This window comes from Periplaneta americana, chromosome 16, assembly GCF_040183065.1.
Source record: "Periplaneta americana isolate PAMFEO1 chromosome 16, P.americana_PAMFEO1_priV1, whole genome shotgun sequence".
NCBI lineage: Eukaryota > Metazoa > Arthropoda > Insecta > Blattodea > Blattidae > Periplaneta > Periplaneta americana.
In genome coordinates, this window is record NC_091132.1 from 111,463,417 (window position 1) to 111,485,285 (window position 21,869).

Sequence of the window (21,869 nt, forward strand, 5' to 3'; positions counted from 1 at the left end):
ACGATTGCTTCCACCATCAGCAATACAATGAACTTCCTCGTGAACGTCTAGATTTTTGGATCGAAGTGCATCCGCGATCATAGAACGTATGATGTTGTGACGTATGCATATTATGTCAAATATTTATGATTATGCAAATTATAAATGTATGCTTGCATGTATTGCTTATTTTTTATAACTTGCCTTGTTCGATATCTCAAAACTACTATGCTGATTTAAGATCTATTGAATAACTTACAAGTGAAATGAAATTAAAAAAAAAGAAGATAAATGTTTCGTATTTATTGCTATACAAGTTGGAAGTTCGAATGTATCGGATGCAGGGAAAAGAAATTAAGAATTTCTGTTGTAGAAAACGTTTTAACTTTTCATGTATTTCTTAGAAATACGAAAGCTAACGTTGTTTAAGAAAGACTCTCAGATTATTAAATTCAAAGATCTTGAATAAAAACAGGACGTTAAGGTCATGACTTATTTAATATAAACTGCGACGTTTGAATAAATTACAGTTTTTCTTATAACTGTTTCTGGAGCTAATGGGCAGAAATCTGTACAGACATGATACGAATTTGTGGTGTTTGGGTAAAGGAAGAGAAGTCATAAAAGTTAGTTTTGAGTTAAATGAAAACTAAACATCGAACCTTTATTGTAAATAATTTTCTACACAAATAACACGCACCAAATGCTAGTATTCTTTTGTTTTTTTTGCACACCCACTTGTAGGATTTGACTTGTGTTTTCTCCTGGGAAACAAAACTTAACCCCGTTTGCAGGAACACCATCGAATTTTCGTTGAATTTGTTTTTCTAATTTTTCATCATTTGCAGCAGAAACCACAGCTACATATGTACCCTGTTCGAGTTATTATTGTTATTATTATTATTATTATTCAGTGCAGGGTATTTGGTATTTGGTTGCCTTGCCTTAAGTGTCCTTGTCCATGAGTAATGTCCTGAATTTTCAGAAAACTTTGTCGTCTTCAACGTTGTCTGTAGTGCGCAGCGTGAAGTGGATCTACTAGGATTGTAGGATTAATAGTAACGTATAAATAGTGGTGAAGCAATGTGTAAATCCAGAATGCTCAGATAAAATCACTCCAAACTTCTTACTTCCCGAAACAGATTATGTTAAATATTTAAGTATGCATTTAGATCGCCGATTAACTTGGCGTAAACATATTGATACTAAACGTAAAGAATTAAATTTTAAAACCTCAAAAATCTGTTGGTTATTGGGACCTAAATCAAAACTGTCATTAGAAAATAAACTTCTTGTTTATAAAGTCATATTAAAACCAATCTGGACATACGGCATCCAACTGTGGGGAACTGCTAGCAACTCAAACATTGAAATACTGCAGAGGTATCAGTCCAAAACTTTACGTTCCATTGTCACTGCACCATGGTATGTCCGTAATGATGTCATTCATCGTGACTTCAACATTTCAACTGCGAAAGAAGAAATTTCTACGTTCAGTAAAAAATACCTGCACCGATTAAATCAACATCCCAATCATCATGCATTAAATTTGCTGGATAATAGTCAAACAGTAAGAAGACTTAAAAGGACCAATGCTCTTGACCTTCCATTCATTTTTACTACAGCTATTTGAAACATTGTTATTTTTCTTTTGGAGTGTTGTCATGGGATAATATCTCCACTCATGTCATATTCTTTTATAATATTTACTTATTGTCTATTGTAGACAGATTGTAAACGTGGCATGTGTTAAATAAAAAAACTTCTTTCTCCACAAATTTATTTCAATTCTTTAGGATCAAAACCTGTTCTCCGACGTTGGAAGTCGACGATTTAACAATTTAGTTGCCGATGTACCGCAATAATAAGCACGACAGGATTACTTTGAAATAACTGCTGACAAGAGAGTCGAGGATTCGATCACAGGCGAAGGGAGAATTAGTTTCTACTTTGCAGTAGTTTCAGAGCGACTGTCTAATTTATTCTGTCTCTTCAATGATAATCGGTATTATCTTGCATATTAAGGCACCCAGGAGTAAAGGCCCATTCACAATGAAAATTAAACATAACCGTAACATAAACACAGAAGTTTGCGCCCAGGCTACCAAATGGGATCATTCACAATGATTCACATAAGCACTGACATAAACATTACCGTAAGACGTTAACATGAAAGTTTGCAAACTCCAAACTTTCATGCTTATGCTTACGTGATTTGCAAACAGAACAAAATCGTGGAGCGCTGAAGTATTACGACAGAATATAAGGAAATGGCGTCGTTGTTATGTTTCCATGGTTACCAAGTATGTTTGCTGCTATGTTTATGTTCCCATCGTGTATGATGGTATGACTTCTTGATTTTACCGTAAGTTACCGCTTACGTTATGTTTAATTTTCATTGCGAATGAGCCTTAATGTTGACTACATATCTCAGTGTGTCTAGGTTCATATCACAACAATAAGCAGTTCTAGACGCATTCACATACACTTAGTTTACTCTTCTGTTGTGATGAACCTTACGAAGTTGAGAGTTGTGCATCGTCGCCCCAAGCCCGTCAGAGGTCGCCGAACCCGACGAAATTGGCAGATACAAAGTCAGTCTCACATTGCACTTCGCATCATTAGTGTCGCATGTAATTAGTGCGTCGTTCAAGTTCGCGAGTAACGCTGCCAAGGTCATGAGAAAAAACAAATCCGCATTCTGCTGGGCGAGGTAAACAGGAACTTTACGTGTTCACTCAGGGGGAACTGCTGGCTGCTACTGTACTGCCTTTTGTACGGTTATTGTTTCAGATTTGCCGTCTTCTTTCCTATTCTTTCCTCTCTTCTTCTGATACTTTTTTTCCTTTCTTGTTTTGTTTTTCCTTCTTTCTTATTCTGTTTCTCCACCACCAACTTTCTCTCCCTTCTTTGTCATCTCTTTCTTATTCCCATTTCTCTTTTCATCCTTCTCCGCCTCCCTCATTTCTCCTCTTCTTTTTCTTTCCTGTTTATTTCCTTGACACTTCAGGCCCGTAATACACTTGAAGAGTTTTCGCTAGCGAGAAATGTGTTGCGAGAAAATTCAAAGATTGATAACATGGATTCAAACGGACGTTCACACACTGGAAGAGATTCTCGTTCGAGGCAAAAACCTCGCGCGAGTTTCTCGCTGGAATCGGTAGCTCAGAGAAATTTCTTGACACATTTATAATAATTTATTTATTTAATCTGACAGGATTATTTATCAAAGATGTTTGACGTTTATACTCTTTATGACGATTGAATGTAGAAAAAGATATCACAGGTGGCGATGAATTGTATTGTTTTTATTTGAAAATGAGGAAAGATGGCTGATAATTGCAGTCAGAAACTTATCGAACTTGTACGATGTCACCCGTAGGCCTATTTATATGATACACGGGATGAAAACTATAAAAACACGAAACTAAAGAAGAAATCTGGAGACAAATATCAGATGATCTGAAAATAAATAGGGCTATATTTTATTTTGATGAGATTTAATAGTATTAATTAAACATTTGAAATAATGTATCTATATGTCTTAACAGTTTACATAATTTTAATCAGAATATAGCAAAGAATCCTCTATCATATCATGAATAGCAAAAAAACTGTGGTCCATTGAACCTGAAATAACGCCTAAACGTATCATCATTCAAATCGAAACCAGTGTCCAAAACTCGCCCTTATTTTCGTAAGATACAATGTGATTTTCAGATATTTCTGGCTTTAATTTTGGGCATACTTCTTCTTTTCATTAACAAAATATGTTCATGTAACTCCATTTCCTCATCATCTGAATACTCAGATTCAACATAGCGTTCGTATGTAATTTGTAAAGTGCGACAATATACTTATAGGTTATAAATTTAAGTACGACAATATACGTATATACTGTAATATTTCCCCCAAGGAGTCATTACTATAATGAGAAAAATGCTTTCTGCATGAAGGCAGTGCATAGATGATCATAGCGAGGTGTGATCTGTGATAGCGAGAACTCGCCAAGTATGTGGAGGAAGGCTCTTCGCCTCTTCCTCGCAACACATTTCTCGCTAGCGAGATCTCTTCGAGTGTGTTACGGGCCTCACTGTATCTCCTTAGTTTTCTATTTTTCATTCTTCCCGCTTTCCTGTATCTTCTTTTTCTTCTCATTCTCTTGTCTTCACATGCCTTTCACCCTATTCTCAAGTGTTTTGTCTTTTCAAAATACTGCACAAAATCCGTTAGTTATGTGTAATGAAATACCAAATTGTTTTTTTTTTCTCGCCTTTTCATTGACGTGTAACTATTTTAGCTCTGAAGAATTAAGTTAAAAACCTTTCTAACATGCAAAAATGAAAGTCTGCAAGATTCAGAACAAAAATTAGACTGGGGTGAGTTTTCTCCGGGCTAAGAAGCCGAGGTCTACTGGTGATTTACGTCCGTAGGTTTCGTTTACAGCTGCGGCAGACCATCAGTGGCGAAACACTCTAAGGCAGTGATGTCAAAGCAAGCGCATTTTTCTGACCTCGACTTCGTGCGCGGGCAGCAAGCGCTAAGTATGGAAAAAGGAAGGGTTGTGTGTATGAATAAGCAGCCTATTGGATTAAGAAAACAGTGATGCACAAACTTCAAATGGAACGTGAAATTTTATGTCGTTATTTTTATATGGCTTCTTTCTGTTTGATATTATCTATATTGTCTGTAAAATAAAAGTACTAATATCAATTTCTTAATATTGCAGTTGTGTTTTAAATCTTAATAACATAATAAAGAGTTAAGAAGGAATATTCACATAAATTCCGTAGTAGTACAACTATAATGTACTAAATGGATGAAACACATCATTCCTAAAGAAAGTGATATTCAAAGAAAGAGATTGAGTATAACATGATAAGTTGGAATTTATATTGATGGTATCTTTAGCCTTACAAAAGTAATCAATAAACAAATCAAAACAATATGACAGTATAAAGCAAAGTTACCTAGGTGCTGTATATGTTTTAAGTGTAACTAAAATTCCATAACAAAACGCTTATCGCATTATGCTTTTAAGGTGATATTGGTGAGCAACCTCCTATCATCAGAATATTAAATTATTTTCTCGAAATGTGCTTAAGCTATAGAGCTGACATTTTTACAACACATGGGCACGTATCTTTTGTTTATGATGTAACAGTAGTTGTTTTGTTAATTCATTTCCTTACAAACAATTTCCATGCGAATATTTTCAAAATTTTCAATACATTATCTTTAGTAATACGTATTTACGGTATATTATATTTACGAAAACGTTTTGTAAGGCTACTAAATAAATAGGCCTATATTTTATTTTTTTATTTTAGTAGGTTATTTTACGACGCTTTATCAACAGTTTAGGTTATTTAGCGTCTGAATGAGATGAAGGTGATAATGCCGGTGAAATGAGTCTGGGGTCCAGCACCGAAAGTTACCCAGTATTTGCTCATATTGGGTTGAGGGAAAACCCCGGGAAAAACCTCAACCAGGTAACTTGCCCCGACCGGGAATCGAACACGGGCCACCTGGTTTCGCGGCCAGACGCGCTGACCGTTACTCCACAGGTGTGGACTAGGTCTATATCTGAAAATTTCATTTTTATATTTAAAAAAAAGTTGAGAAAATATTTATTTTGAATAAAAAAAAACAAACTTGTGAAAAATGAGCATTATAATTAAAACTTACATTCTTATAATGCACCTATACTTCTCAGACAAATCTAAAAATTAACATGGATACAATTTTAATAAGTTCTCTTCCCTTTATCTATTGAATCAGTGCTGGCCATCCCTGAATATAGCTTGACCAAGCGGCATATACTTCCTCTTTCGTCTGTCTCTTTCCTTTCTGCTGTAAAGAGCTCAGGCTCTCCTGGGCTCTAAAGCGCGCGCTTACTCCTATGGGCATCAATTGACATGACTGCTCTAAGGGATAGCGATCTCAACGTGCGGTCCCTAGAGTGCCTCGCCACTGATGATGTCTGCCGCAGCTGTAGACGAAACGTCTGGACGTAACTTCACCAGTAAGCCACGACCTCTAAGAGCCCGTTCACAAAGTACGGGAATTTCTCGAATCGCTTTCCTGCGGACAGTAGTGTACACACAATTCGATTTTTTCCCGCGCGTAAAGGAATTTAAGTTACTCATGGAAAAAATCGAACTGAGTGTACACTACTGTCCGCAGGAAATCGATTCGAATAAATGTCCGTTTCGAGAAATTCCCGTACCGCGTGAACGGATTTTTAGCCCGGAAAACACTCACCCCATTGACGCTAGCCGTGAAAGTGTACATGCGACTATTGGGTAACAGTTATAACTATACTAGTTGCTTGTGCAGCAAATGCTGCAAACTAAGTTCATTAGACGTTAAAATAAAAATGTTTCAGATTTATTTTCAATGAAGAACACCAGACATTATGAAAGATATTTTCTTCCGTAATAATAAAATATACTCCCTCTGAATGTTTTTTTTTTTCATGCCAAATACTTTCTCTTGAACCTATCCAACTTCAGGTTTTGAGTTTCAACGCGAAAACGCAAGTAATAATGTCAGGACGATCAGTGGGTTTTTCATGTGGGAGTAAAGCAATAGCTATTTCAGGTCATTGTGGCTTCTAGGTGAAATTAAAAAAAAAATGTCAGGTTTGCTATGCTTTCGAACAATAGCATAGCATCTTGGTATAGCTGCTGCATGTAGAGCTTGAAATGTAGAGGGGTAAAATCATTTTATCCTGCTAAGAGATCTTGCTGAAATGATCGGGAGACTACATAATTTTGTAGGCTTCTTATTTTATCAGTAAGTAATACCTTTTGGTCTTTCCTCAGGAACTGTAATTTTTGCGCTCTCTCGAGCCAATACTGAAGAGAATGAGGCATATAAATGTCTACACCACACCGCCATTAAGTATATGAAAAAGACCCAACCTCACTTATTAATAACTATAAAAATATTTGATTTTTAATAACAATATTATCTTACGTAAGTTTCGCAGTTATACACTATATAGCCGCCACTCAGTAAATTATAGAAATGAAGAGCTAATTTAAGATATTCTCTATTCTAAAACCCCAAAACGTTTCACTTTCATATCATCAATATAGCATTAAAATGTATAACATTAATAAAAAGTAGTCGCATCATGGCATTAACTATAATAATATTTCATTTCTAATGATAATAATGTCATCAAACCACCTCAAATTTTGTAGATTTTAATATCCAATACACAGCTGTGCTCACAAAATTACACACCGCAGAATCAGACCTGTAAATTATTTTTAGTAAGTCATGAAGTTTTCAATAACCAATTGAAATTGAGCTCTAAATATGTCGGCAATCCTGCAGGTCACGGCCTTCGTGTAATATCCGATTGTTTATTGTAGTGTGTGTGTTTTGTTTTATACTGATATCCAATTAGTTCTCAAAACTGACGAAAGATGGATTTTGGAAAATAGGAAAATTATGTAGGAAAACTAACGCTTCACCGGAAGTTACTACTTTTCTGAAAAACTTCGGGTTCCAAGCTTCAAAATGAGGGGTCATTTATTAAAATCCGTTTAGCCGTTTTCCCGTAATTTCCATTACCAGTTCAAATTATATATATATATATATATATATATATATATATATATATATATATATATATTTACGTTCTAACTGGTTATGAAACACGTCCACGTAAAATACCGTTGTTTCTTTCGTGTCAATAATGGCTGTTTATTTTGAAAACTTACGTCACATTACTTTACAATATTGTACTGCTTGATCTGAAGTGCTTACTCTTCACCTAGGCGCATTCTCAACCTACTTCAGGTTTCGAGCAGACAACCCTAGAAGCCCCCTACGTTCGTCTCCGCCGCTGGCGGCAGGGGAATGATAATGGAATGAAGATCAGACGGAAATGTTCATGCCGAACGGAATAATCCCGACAAAAACCCCAACTGCGACTTTGCCCGCCACACCTAGTTAAGGAATTAAAATTATCCTCGAATTGCTATGCAGCTTACAAGACTGTTACATAAAGAATTAACGTTGCTAAGATACCTTTTACAAGATGAGAAAAATTTTCATTGCAGATTTTTTTCAGCTGAAAGATAATTATAACCTCTTAAAACAATGTATGTCAGCACTCGCTGAAATGGATGTTGGGTAGGCAGTGCATCGTAATATGCCCCGTCGTGCAGCAGGAAGAGGGAGAGAGCATACCCGCCAGCAGCCACGGATGCACTATAGTGCAGTATCTTATCCGCGAGTATGAGACGCTAGCCCGAGGGTGCACTGTGCTGATGACCGCTGACTTAAAGGATGTAACAGAAAACGATATTCAGAATAGCCGAAAGGTTTCATTTTTAAACATTATTTTTAAGATTGTAACGGTTAGTAGAGCAACTAGCTGGGTTCAATCCCGGGTGGTGACAGGATTTTTTTTGTTACCAAACCTTCCAGAACGGCCCTGATATCCACTCAGCCTCCCGTCAAATTGAGTACCGGGTCTTTACCAGGGATGTACAGTACTAGGGTCGAAGCGTGGTGCCGACCATATCACCTCATTCTTGTGCAGATATTATAGAAGCATAGAACCCTACCTCCTTGCCCCCATACGCCTTCATGGCATGTAAAGAAGATACAAAAGCTGTTAAGACTGTACAGTTAGCTCAGAACTGATTATCGATGACGATTTTCTTTTACTTTTTCTGGTGTTTCATGCCCACCACTGAGTCTGCATTTATCGACCTCGATTATTGAGGTCGGTTGGCTTTGCGTCAACTGCCTAGTGATACAATTTAACGTGGATGGAATTGAAAATTTCGACTCATTTCTTGTAACGTTACACGACTGACATAACATGTCCCAGTGCCAACACAGTAATAGTTTCGTCTAACATTTCACGTACGTGACAATATTCTACAAAATGACGCAAGCATTTCAACTGTACGTTCTATACAGTTAAGTTGGCTGTGACAACGCAACAGTACACAGACCAAATAGAATGTGTGTTTTCGAGTTGTGACCGACAATTTTAACATGACTATTTCGTTTATATGACTTCAGTCCATTTTCGACCAATGAAGTGTAATGAAATTTTGAATTCCAACCAATCACAGTCACACTTTGCGATAATTTTTGCAGCTAGATATCTCGCTATCAATTTATCGCATGGTCGTTCTTTTGTTTAGTCGTTGTCGCCAACTGTTTCCCCGTAAATTGATGATCATGAATTTATTAAGATGCAACTACACAGTTAAACGTTTCTTTCAACTTTAAAGCAATGAATGCAAGATTGATATATTAATATATTTACGCAGTGAAGACGACGTTCAAAACGGCGCACTATGTAGACACAAAATCTTCATGCATCTTAATTGAACGTACCTTTTAAACTTGATTCTTTCAATATTCTTCCCAGATTGCACGCATACGCGATTAGAATATTGAACTGTGTAGATGCAGCTTTAGTTCCGTTACACACTACAGCGAGAATGCATTTGTCGAGCTATAAAAATGCTTTCGTGTAGCACTGATTGTAGCGGTTGAAATAAGGCACAGCTGACATTGGTCCTTCTCCCATAGGTAACTTAACCTATAATTGTAGCCTATAAAATGTGTATTTCGTGAATGAAATGAAACAATTAATAGAAAGTCAGATGTTTAAATTTATGTCATCATCATATATATATATGCGTATATATCATCGCATATCAAAGCCAAAGACCTTTTATAGTAATATATACAAGTCTTTGATCAAACTGCCTTCCGTATGGCGTAATAAAATTCGTGTTTTAATTATCTAGGCCTATACAGAGATGGCTTCACTGTGTAGCAACATATCTCGCTGTGAATACATAAGCATTGGTATATAGCTGTCCCCACTGTTACTGTTAAATTAAATTATGATTTCAGCAGATAATAAAAATGTATTTATGTTATAATAATAAGAGAAAAGTGCAGTACATGTAATTAACATTGTTAAACCTGTATTTTGCTTTTCGCAGTTGGCATTACTGAATAATAACATCGAATTTCTTTATTGCAGTAATCGATATTCATCTACGAGTATTTCAACTTCACAATGTCAGAATAGGTTAAGTATTCGTAAATATACAATTATTAACATTTTGTGATCGAATTTTAGGGATATATTATTTACATTTTTATTTTATTCACGAAATAGTCCTAACAAATGTTAACTAGTATTTGTAAATAAAATGATAATGCGAGCAATATTACTTAATCTGATTCTTTATCATCATAATCATCATCGTCATCGTATCATCGACACCACTGACTAGAGGTGAGGCGTGACAGCGTTTCACCGTCACAGCTCCGAAAAAATCTCTGTGACAGATAATAGCGATTTGTCACAGTGTGACTTTTGTGTTCGGATGATTCTTGGCGATTGTTTCTCATCACCAGCCAACAGATGTTCACGTTTATCCCTCTCCTGCGAATTGAATTGATATATCGGTATCATCAACAACAGCGATTAGTGAGTACACTACAGATAAAACACGCTCTGAATTATGTTATCGCGATGTGTGGGCGCGTACATTCGCCCAAGAATGCTTGCAAATGATTGGGTGAATCATTCGTGGAAGAATATAGCGAGTGCATTGTAGCTCGAGTATCAAAGAGCTGCCGACGTTAACGCAAATCAACTAGATCCCAATTACTGTGAGTTGTCCTTGAAGTTGATCTTCTAATTTGCAGTTGTCTGGAGCTGTCACATATACGTACATCAGTTGCCATCGCTATTAATCGTATATCGGTCGGAGATAGCGATTTCTCGGAGCTGTGGTTTTGGAACTATAGTCGGAGCTAGTGACAAACCTGTCACAGAGACGTCTTCAAATCACTACCGCTGACATCATTCCTAATGGAATAGTGCCACTAAGGGATCCTACAGTAAGGTTCGAAAATTTGCCCTGTTGAGAACCCGGAGGTTCATTGCCGCCCTCACATAAGCCCGCCATCGGTCCCTATCCTGTGTAAGATTAATCCAGTCTCTAACATAATATCCCACCTCCCTCAAATACATTTTAATATTATCTTCCCATCTACATCTCGGCCTCCCCAAAGGTCTCTTTCCCTCCGATCTCCGAACTAATACTCTATATCAGGCCTGCACAAGGTTTGCGCTCTCCGAGCCGGCTCACAGCTCATGAGCGGAAGCAGTAATTAGCTGCGTTCTGTATAAGGATGGACTGGAAAAAGGGGTGATCTCGTACAAAATAAACACGAAAGGAAGTACTATTACGAGTGCTTATGAAGTGAATTCCCGTTCAGTGTTTGGCAAACTATCTTGGACTAATATTAATAAAGAAATATTTATTTTACAGAAATAATAGAAATTCTGTAGGTACTTAAATGTACAATATCATTTTGTTATATTTTTATTTATCAGTACATCAGAACGAGGTTTTATGCCGTTGGCAGCTGAAAGGAACAGTAGCCTACTGATCATAATGAAACATCAGTTACAGATGTTCAATGTCTGCCTTTATCAAAGTTGATTATAGAAAACAGTTGCTCACAAATATAAATGTTGACCCAAACACAGCAATCATTTTCACAGCCAGCCTGCGTAGTCGTGGATATTATTGCTAATGTTTAGTCTTGTAAAACTCAACCAGGCTAGTAGTATTATTCAAACGATCTTTAGCCCTTAGGTCACATTGAAGATCAATAATTTCGAGCTGTAAATCGTTAAATGTTATGTTCCGTCTTTTAGATTCCTGCATACTGTACTGTAGCAGTAGGTAAGCAACGTGAAACAGTTACTGAGAATAGGCCTACACACTGCACTCCACTAGATATAACTGACTGGTCGTTTCCCTCTCCTTTACCTATAGCAAGTCTATGTCATTCTGACGTATCTTCCTCTCCGTTTCGGCGAGCGGTAAACACCACTCTCCCGCTCTGAGTTTGTGCAGGCCTGCTCTATATGCATTTCTGTGTTCGCCCATACGTGCTACATGCCCTGCCCATTTCAAACGTCTGGATTTAATGTTCCTAATTATGTCAGGTGAAGAATACAATGCATGCAGTTCTGCGTTGTGTAACTTTCTCCATTCTCCTGTAATTTCATCCCTCTTAGCCCCAAATATTTTCTTGAGAACCTTATTCTCAAACACCCTTAACCTATGTTCCTCTCTTAGAGTAAGAGTCTAAGTTTCACAACCATACAGAACAACCGGTAATATAACTGTTTTATAAATTCTAAATTTCAGATTTTTTGACAGCAGACTAGATGACAAATCTTCTCAACCGAATAATAACACGCCTTTCCCATATTTATTCTGAGTCTAATTTCCTCCCGAGTGTCATTTATATGTGTTACTGTTGCTCCAAGATATTTGAATTTTTCCACCTCTTCGAAAGATAAATCACCAATTTTTATGTTTCCATTTCGTACAATATTACAAATATTCAACTAAACTTTTGTATTGAAATTCTTTACACGCACAGAAGTCACTTCTCACGCCCCTTATAGTTAGATTTATTAGAGCGACGAAACGAACCTTGGATGTACTTGGTTAGCTGGAACTCACCTGTGTAGTGGAAGCAATGTCATCTCCGTAATAGACAGCATGGTCCAGGAGGGGTGTACTAGACGCGATGAAGGACTGCGGCAGACTCGTGATGGTCCTCAAGTGCAGAGCCACCAGGAATAACAAAGATAACTGCATTGTTGCGTATGAAACAGCAAATTGGATTGAAGCCTTTTGTGTGTCTATAAGTCTCTCCGCATCTTCAGAGTGAAGTTCCCTCGTGAGAACTGAAAAAATAAAGAGAATTGAGCAGTGATATCGTATGGATACAAATTTATGGTGGTTTTTGTTGTCCATCTGTCATCTTTCGGCGAGGGTATGCAACGGTAACTTTGCTTTAATCTATACTAATAATAAATGTGTAGCAAAATTTTTCTGGTAATTTTCGATTTTACAAGAATAATTGGTGTTAACATGTATAATTAACCATCCTGAAACCGAAAATCGTTTTTTTTTTATTTTCGTCTGTCTGTCTGGATGTTTGTTACCTTTTCACGCGATAATGGCTGAACTGGTTTATATGAAGATTGGAATATAAATTAAGTTCATTGTAACTTAGATTTTAGGCTATATGGCATTCAAAATACTTTATTTAAAAGGGGGGTTATAAGGGGGCTTGAATGAAATAAATCGAAATATATCCCTTATTATAAATTTTCGTGAAAAATGTTACATAACAAAAGTTTTTTAAAATTATTTCCGATAAGTTTTATTCTATGCAAAATTTTGATAGGACTGATATTTAATGAGATAAATGAGTTTTAAAATTTATATAACAACGCCATATAAGGATCTGTAATGAAATAAAAAACAAATGACTTCATCTATAAGGGGCCTTGCACAACAACAAACGAAAGCTGTTAAATATAGCCTACAGAGAATGTTTCTGTGTTTGTATGAAGTAATATCGAGTAAAGGATGTACAAGACTTTTAAAATAACAATATAATACATTTTCATCGCCGCCTCAGATTATAGCGTTGTTGTTCCTGCAATAACTGCAATTTGCAAAATATAAAATTATTGAGTAGAAAGAAAAAACACATTTATTCATTCCATGGCAATGGTACAGTTACCCTGAAAAAGAATGAGACGATTCTTGGTCGTCGGAAGTTAAATTTCTACAGCGCGGTTCACTCGATATCGACGTAGGGATACATAACATGACAGATAGTACAAGAATTGTTACAAGGACCACAACAAGGACAAGGACCAGAATAAGGATCACGAAGAAGACTGCCATTTAAGGCCAGGATTTCACAACATAGCTCGAGTCCCAAAATATCATTGCTTCACTGTACCGAATGGCAAATGCCTGCTAAGGGATCTACATTCTGGACTACTGCTATCACTGTCTTGTCTCGGTAGCTCATATAGTAGCGTGCCGGTTCCATTGTATAACCGAAACATCTCGTGTTCGATCCCAGGTAAAACTTTTTTTTTTATTGAGGTGTAATTAATTTGTTCAGAGTTCCTCGACTGTCTAATTTGTCGAAAAATATGGAATAATTTATGCCCAATTTCTGGGTCTTACAAGTGGGCTGAACCTCGTCAAAAAAAAAATCTTACTTGGAAGTTAAAAGTATTCTTCCTCAAACAAAAATCATAAGAAACAAAAAGAGACCTGTTAACTTAAAATCTTGTCCACATGCCATCAGCTTCTATTACAGCTCTAAGTCGATCCGGCATGGATGTCACGAGATTGTGGAATAAGTTCTGATCCCCGGCGAGATCTTCCCAGGTGTCAACAACTTGATCCCACAATTCGTCTCGATTTCGAGGGCGTCGGTGGGCATAGGTGGCTATCCTTCTCTTTTTCAATTCCGCCCATAAATTTTCGATGACATTCAAATCAGGTGACTTCGGAGGCCAATTAATGATTTCGATCTCGGGTCTCCTTTGAAACCATCTTTGAATGCTTGCAGCATAGTGCACGGGATGGTTATCCTGCTGGAACAGCAATGTTCCTTCGGGAAAACGTTCTCGGGCGGAGGGAAGGAATATATTTTCCAGAATGTGCTCGTAAGTTTCCGCATTAAACCGGCCATCGATGCGTTCTATAACGCCAGGTCCATCGTAAGACATCCACTCCCAACACGATATGCTAAAGCGCCCCGATCTTTCACGTCGGTGCACATAGCGCTGATCATGTCGGAGACCATCCTCACGATAGACACGGACAGGACCTTCGTAATCACTCGAGATGGTTGTTTCGTCGGAGAAAATTACATTTCTCCAATCGAAATCCACTCGATTGGTAGCGAAGGCAAGACGGTCGACAGCTTGTGCTTCCCCCAATATTTCCATTTGCGCAGCCCTCCGGCTCCTAATACCGCGGTTCCTCAACCTGCTGATCACAGTCCGTGAAGAGCCGGGAAAGTTAGATGCTGCTCTTATTTCGTTAGCAGTCAGAAAGGGGTCCTGTCGAACTGTCTCGAATAAAAGAGCATCCTCTTCCAATGAAGAAATCCGCGGACGCCCAGGAATAGGGCGATTTTCGACCTCCCCAAAATTTTGGTAACGATGAACCCATCTCGCGGCTGTACTTCCAGGAACACCGACCAAACGGCCAGCAGATCTAGCCCCATATCCAGCCTCAACTAGAGCTATAACTCGCTGTCTCATGTCACGTTGGTTCGCCATTACGATGAGAAATGAGAGATGACGATAATACTTTAGTGTAGACAATGACTATTTAACGTGATATAGAATTATTGAAATAAGAGGCATCTTGCATAGTAAGAGTTCATAAATCAACCCTAAATTAAATATCTAAATAACAGGATATAACAGGAAGTCCAATTGTTGCGAAACTAATCAAATTAAATCTAATTACATTAAATAAACAAACCCCAAGTTATGACACCACATTGCTACAGCTAAATTCTATGTTATTAACATAAGCATTGAATAGGTCCGTGGTTGTGCGTTGGACGACAAAACCAAACATCGAAAGTTCGAATCTTGCCGAGGAATGTAACTTCTTGCTTTTTATAATATAAATCAGACTTATAACTACAATCATTCATATTTCTTACATTATTTATTAATATTTATAGCCAACATTGGATTTGTAAAGAAAAGACTTTAGAAATCTCATATGGAATTTGTGATCTGTAGTGACATAAACATAGATTATCTCTCGGAACTTTTCCGTAAAAGTAAATTAAATTCAATCATTGAAACTGGAAACCTTATTCGTAGGGTCATTTTCCCATAGCATACAAGCTGAAGTAACACAGCCATTGATAAACGTTTTGTACACAGAATTAGACTGAATTCCTATTCGACAGAACCTATAATCAATGGCTTGTCTGAACATGATAAACAAATCCTATGTGTTTCCAATGTCACTGAACAATTTCAAAATATTAATTTAAAAACTAAGAAAGGATCGTAATTGCTGTATCTAGTGATTATTTACATTTATGTCTACAAAATGAATCTTGGAAAAGCATATATGATACTGGTACTACTGATATTAAGAGTAAATATATTGAATTTTTCACTTAATTTCATAATCACTTCAGTGGATGTTCTCCACTCAATGTTGTGAAAAAATTCAAAAGTTAAAACATGTAGATAACGCAGGGACTTCAAAATCTCATGTATTAAAAAGAAGAATCTATATGTAATGAGTTGCAATGTAATGATCTTCATGTTCTTAAATACTGCAAGAAGTACAGTGTAATTTATCAAAAATTATGAAAGAGGGAAATAGAATATATTTGAGTAGAAAAGTACAAAATTCAGATAATGCAATTAAACCTATTCGTAATATTATTAAATTTAAACTTGTAGATATCCTAAGAAAGAAAATATTTTTTCATTAAAACCAATGATTATAAAGTAGAGGATCCCAAATCTATTGCAAATTCTTTTAACGTATTATAGTTTATAGTACAGAAATATTATTGACAACTTAAACATTCAAGATTTTGCAAAAGATACTGCAATTGGTTACTTAACAGATGTATTTAATAATTATTATTAATATATGTAATTAGTCAATAACTGCAACAGTGCTTATACATTCAATCATAACATGAATAAAATTGAATGCAAACACGTATATAAAATAGTTAAAATTAACTGCAGGGGTGAGAATGAAATAATCCAAAGCCATACTTTTAACAAAAATTGTTTTGTGCGAGTGCATTTCTTAAACATATGGGAAAGCTATTAATAAATTATTGTAATAATTACTCAACAAATGACATAGCCTAAGGACTCTAAACCTTTGTAAAAGTTTGTCTATTATTATAATATTTTTTTAATTTCATTTTAATTGTTAGTTTTTAATATATATGCATTTACATTGTATATATATGTGTGTGTATAAATGCATTCATTAGATTAACGTTTATAATATTATAACTTGTAATTTTGTATTGTTTGCGATCATTAACACTTAATTTCAGGACTTTGTAAAACTATATTTAAACGTGACTTAGCTATTTCAACGTTATTTAGACAAAAAAAAAATTGTTGTGTAGATTAAGAATCGAACTCGCACTCTTCTACACAACACGCAGAAGTCTTACCGTCTGAGCTATAGAAACGACATGAAAGCTTTCCTTTCTGTGCGGAGTGTCGATCTAGTCATGAAGGTCCATTGTCGATTTAACTACAGGATTTATGTATATATTTATCTTTTATTTACGTAATATTATCATATTTTTTGCAGTTTTTTAATTGAATTTCGGAACGATGCTAGTAACAAACCAAATAGCCTGAATTTAGGTAACTCAATATTCGTTATCTTGTGTATCGGTGCTCTGGTCTCCGATCATGCGCAGTGTCTTACATCTGAGACTTAGGAATATTCAATCGTCTCATCCTTTTCCAGGGAAACTGTACATAGAAGATCGTGAATTCTTACATTTGCGAAAGAAAGAGATATAATTGCATATCACTATGTATCACTATTTAAGTTATATGAAGGGTTCAGAACCATAGTGGGTCAAGCGCCATTTACTGAAGACGTAGAAAACAAGGGTTAAAATGAAGCTATTACCATAATTCAATGGAAACATATAGCAAGTAATATAAAGTATACACAATAAATCTAAATGATGTCAATCTTCATTAAACTATGGTTGCATGTAATAACAATTAAGAAACATGTTAAAGGAATTGTCATTGCACCAAATGAGTGATCTCTGGACCAAAATGATCGCATTTTAATTATTTAAATACAATTTAATTTAAGTAACATATTAAACGATTTATCCTTCTATCAAACACGAATGTTCCCTGGATCAGATGTCCTATTTTAATTATGTAATTACTTTATATTTATTTCTAACGGGTGCAGCGGAGCGCACGGGTACGGCTAGTTCAAAATAAAATAATAATTGTATAATATTACTTGTATAAAATTGTGCCCTGTATTTTATTTCATAATTCCATTCTACTGGATATGCTACTGGAGCTAAATGACAGCTGTGAGCTGTATGGGATGAAGATAAATGCAAACAAGACGAATACCACGGTTGTCGCAAGAAAAATAAGGAAGGTAAACTTACGAATTCTAAATGAGGCAGTAGAGCTAGTCAACAGCTTCAAATACTTGGGGTGTAGCCTACATGTGTCCCGTAGAATCACTACCACAAAGAAATATAAATATCTCGTCACTCAGTGAATTCCCCTTTAGTGGCGATTACCTGGTTTGGTTTTACCAAAAGCTGTAAAGCAAATGTTAGATAACCACATGGAGAATTCTCAACTTTCTGTAGCCAAATAATATCTCGCTATCGCCTATTTTATTTCATTGACGCTAAACAACGTAATAGTTTTACAGAGTCATTAAATAACAGACTATCCTTTCGGGGCGACTCTTTCGATAGTCTCGAATAAACTATTTTTGCAGATTCCATTCGTCTCTTCTATATCCCATTCAGTAATCACCCGATAAAATCTTAATTTAGTTCTTTTTTTAATTTAAGACTTCATGAAATGCTTTTATGACGGCTCGTGTTGTCCTATTCTGAATTCACGTGACCTGATTTATCATGGAACAACTTCCGTATTTAAAGATCTGTATTCTTTAATGTTTTGATTTTATAGTTCACTATTTCTTCTGATTTCAACTTCGGATATCGGGTATTCAGTTTTCAACAGATTAATTTCCTGAACTGTAATATGGTGCTTTATGTCCTCTTTTTCTTGATGTTCATGTGAAACAAAAAAACTGGAGAAAATTTAGTCTTTTTTCTATGGATATACATACTAATTCAGTAATACTGTTCTTTCCAACCTTTACTTAAGTCTGTTATTATTTCTGCAATTAAAAATAGCGTTGGAGTTATATATCATTCCTATTCCACAGACTCTTTAATGCCGTAACATTTTTCTATATTTTTTTACCCTTTAACATCTGTGGTCATATCACGTGTTTGGGATCTGTGAGTATACCAGCAGGCGTTTTTACTATTTTTGAGTTCCTGTTTCTATTGTGTGTTGTAGATGGCTTGTATTTGTGTAACTGATTTAGATTTAGATTAATGTTTATGATATTGGTGATTGAGGCGGTGATGGTATGTAAATTTGCAATCCTGCATTTGCCTTTTGTGACTGAGGGGAACCATGAAAAACCCCAATCAGATTGGTCGGTCACGGCTTTTGAACCCGGGACCTCCCAAATCCGAGTCGTAAATGCTACCGCCTGACCCAACTCGCTCGGTTTTTTATACACGAATTGATATCAAAGACAGTATGTCTAAAACATAGCCCCTTCTAAATAGTTCACACGAATTTTCAGTTGAAAATTCAGTTGTGCTTCTTATTTTGATATTTATTTATTGTTTAGCAGGAAATAAATTGCAATAGTTCCCTCTCTCTAAATTAAAACGTGTAAAAGGACTCTTAAAATACTCATCAATATTATAAAGTACTTAATCTATCAACCATTTACATATAATTATCTTAAAATTCTGCCTATTCTAACTTGTTACATGAACTGAAACATGATTATGTAACTTAAAGGCCATAATATGATGATTGTTAGCTTTATGGAAAGTCTGAATTTAGGTATGTACAATTTTTCATTATGTCTAATGATATAATCATAAATTTGATTATGCTTAATTAAATTTAAGTCGCTTTTTGCATACTTTAATAGTTCTATAATACGAGAGATTAGTTACGGTCATAATTTCTTCTTTAATATATAAAGGTCTACAGTGGGCAATTAACTTAAAATTTGTTAATAATCTGATGGCTTTCTTTTGCATAAAAACACTTTGCCAATGTCAGTACTATTTCCCCAAAGTAATAAATAATATGCAACAAAGCTTTGGAAAAAAGCAAAATATGCTGCTTGAACGTAAGTCGGTGCATAATTCCTTAAAAGATACAATGTTCTAGAAAACCTGGGATGTCATGGACTTGCAGGAAAGTAGTAATTAAATTAATACAAATGCATTTTATAAGCATGAAATCGTCATTACAAAATAATGTGTGCAAAACTGAGTAATATAGCATTATGCGAATGCTCACATAGTCATATGATACTGCAGAAGAGACGCCAATTTCGATGAGGTAATCTCGAAGACATAAAGTTAGCAGTGACGAGCAATTCGCTGGAAGGTCGACTACCTTTCGCTCACTCACGGCCTGTGAACGAAGCTTATGAAAGACGTCAATTATATTAATGTTCGTCTGCGAGTAATAACTGGAATAATAAATGAATAATTATATCAATAGAGAATAATCATCAACAGTAATCTCACTAGAGGGTTTCATTTATCTAGAGAAAATCAAAACTTGAGTGGGATTTAATTGACTATTACACGATTAGAAGAAAGTATATAAAGATTAGAAGCAACAAAGTACTCCAATACAATAAAATATTAATTGACTTACGAAAATACAACTACTGTCTTCAAATGTATTATTGTACCATCTCAACATTACGCTAGATGGAAGTAGTGTGTTATGATTAGCTGTTTTCTTGTTATCAGTTGTGCCAACTATGGAATCTTCATTGAACTCTGTAGACGGTTACTAGTCAAGAAGGCTTTGTTGATTCAGTTTTATTTTTATTAAAACATTTGCATTCCACTTCAATCATCCGGATCCCAGTAATCAACGTCACTTGACAGATGATTTTCAATAAATCTTAGTATTAAACAATCTCTGATACGTGACTATCCATAATATCATATAGCAGAAGCTATAACAAACATAACCTAAATAATATAAACGAGTGTTAGAAAAGTTTTAATTAGGGAAGATGAAATAAACAAGAAACGTTTTAATTAACGATGATGAATAAAAAATAAACATGAATAATTTTATAAGAAACAATTATCAAAGTTGACGTTATATTGGACGTGTGCGTAAAAGAAGTGAACTCGTTGATGTACAGTTTCCCTAGAAAAGGATGAGACGATTGAATATTCCTAAGTCTCAGATGTAAGACACTGCGCATGATCAGAGACCAGAGCACTGATACACAAGATAACGAATATTGAGTTACTTAAATTCACGCTATTTGGTTTGTTACTAGCATCGTTCCGAAATTCACTTCAAAAACTGCAAAAAATGTGATAATATTACGTAAATAAAAGATAAATATATACATAAATCATGTAGTTAAATCGATAATGGACCTTCATGACTAGATCGACACTCCGCACAGAAAGGAATGCTTTCGTGTCGTTTCAGTAGCTCTGACGCTAAGACTTCTGCGTCTCGCGTAGAAGAGTGCGAGTTCGATTCCTAGTCTACACAACTATTTTTTTTTTGTTTAAATAACTTTGAAATAGCTAAATAACGTTGAAATAGAGTTTTACAAAGTCCTCAGATTAAGTGTTAATGATCACAGACAATACAAAATTACAAGTTATAATATTGTAAACGTTAATCTAATGAATGCATTTATACATACACACGCATACAATGTAAATGCATATATTAAAAACTAACAATTAAAATGAAATTTAAAAATATTCCTAAGCCACACAGACAAACTTTTACAAAGGTTTAGAGTCCTTAGACTATGTCATTTGTTGAGTAGTTATTACAATATTTTATTAGTAGCTTTCCCATATGTGTAAGAAATGCACTCGCACAAAACAATTTTTGTTAAAAGTGTGGCTTTGGATTATTTCAGTTTCACCCCTTCAGTTGATTTTAACTATTTTAGCTACGTGTTTTGCAATAGTGTTTAATTTAATGTTCATTCAATTTTATTCATGTTATGATTGAATGAAAAAGCACTGTTGCAGTTATTGACTAATTATATATATTAATACTAATTATTAAATGCATCTATTAAGTAATCAATTGCAGTATCTTTTGCAAAATCTTGAATGTTTAAGTTGTCAATAATATT

At 35.4% G+C, this 21,869-nt stretch overlaps 1 protein-coding gene across 4 annotated transcripts in view; it reads right to left on the minus strand.

The window, feature by feature from the left end:
* LOC138691073 (inter alpha-trypsin inhibitor, heavy chain 4-like) overlaps positions 1-21,869 on the minus strand; it is a 196,534-nt gene that overhangs the window by 89,389 nt on the left and 85,276 nt on the right. For all 4 annotated transcript variants that reach the window (XM_069812761.1, XM_069812760.1, XM_069812762.1 and 1 more), the window contains exon 2: positions 12,531-12,757. In XM_069812761.1, the coding sequence (XP_069668862.1) occupies positions 12,531-12,757 (227 nt within the window). The remainder of the gene's footprint in view (positions 1-12,530; positions 12,758-21,869) is intronic.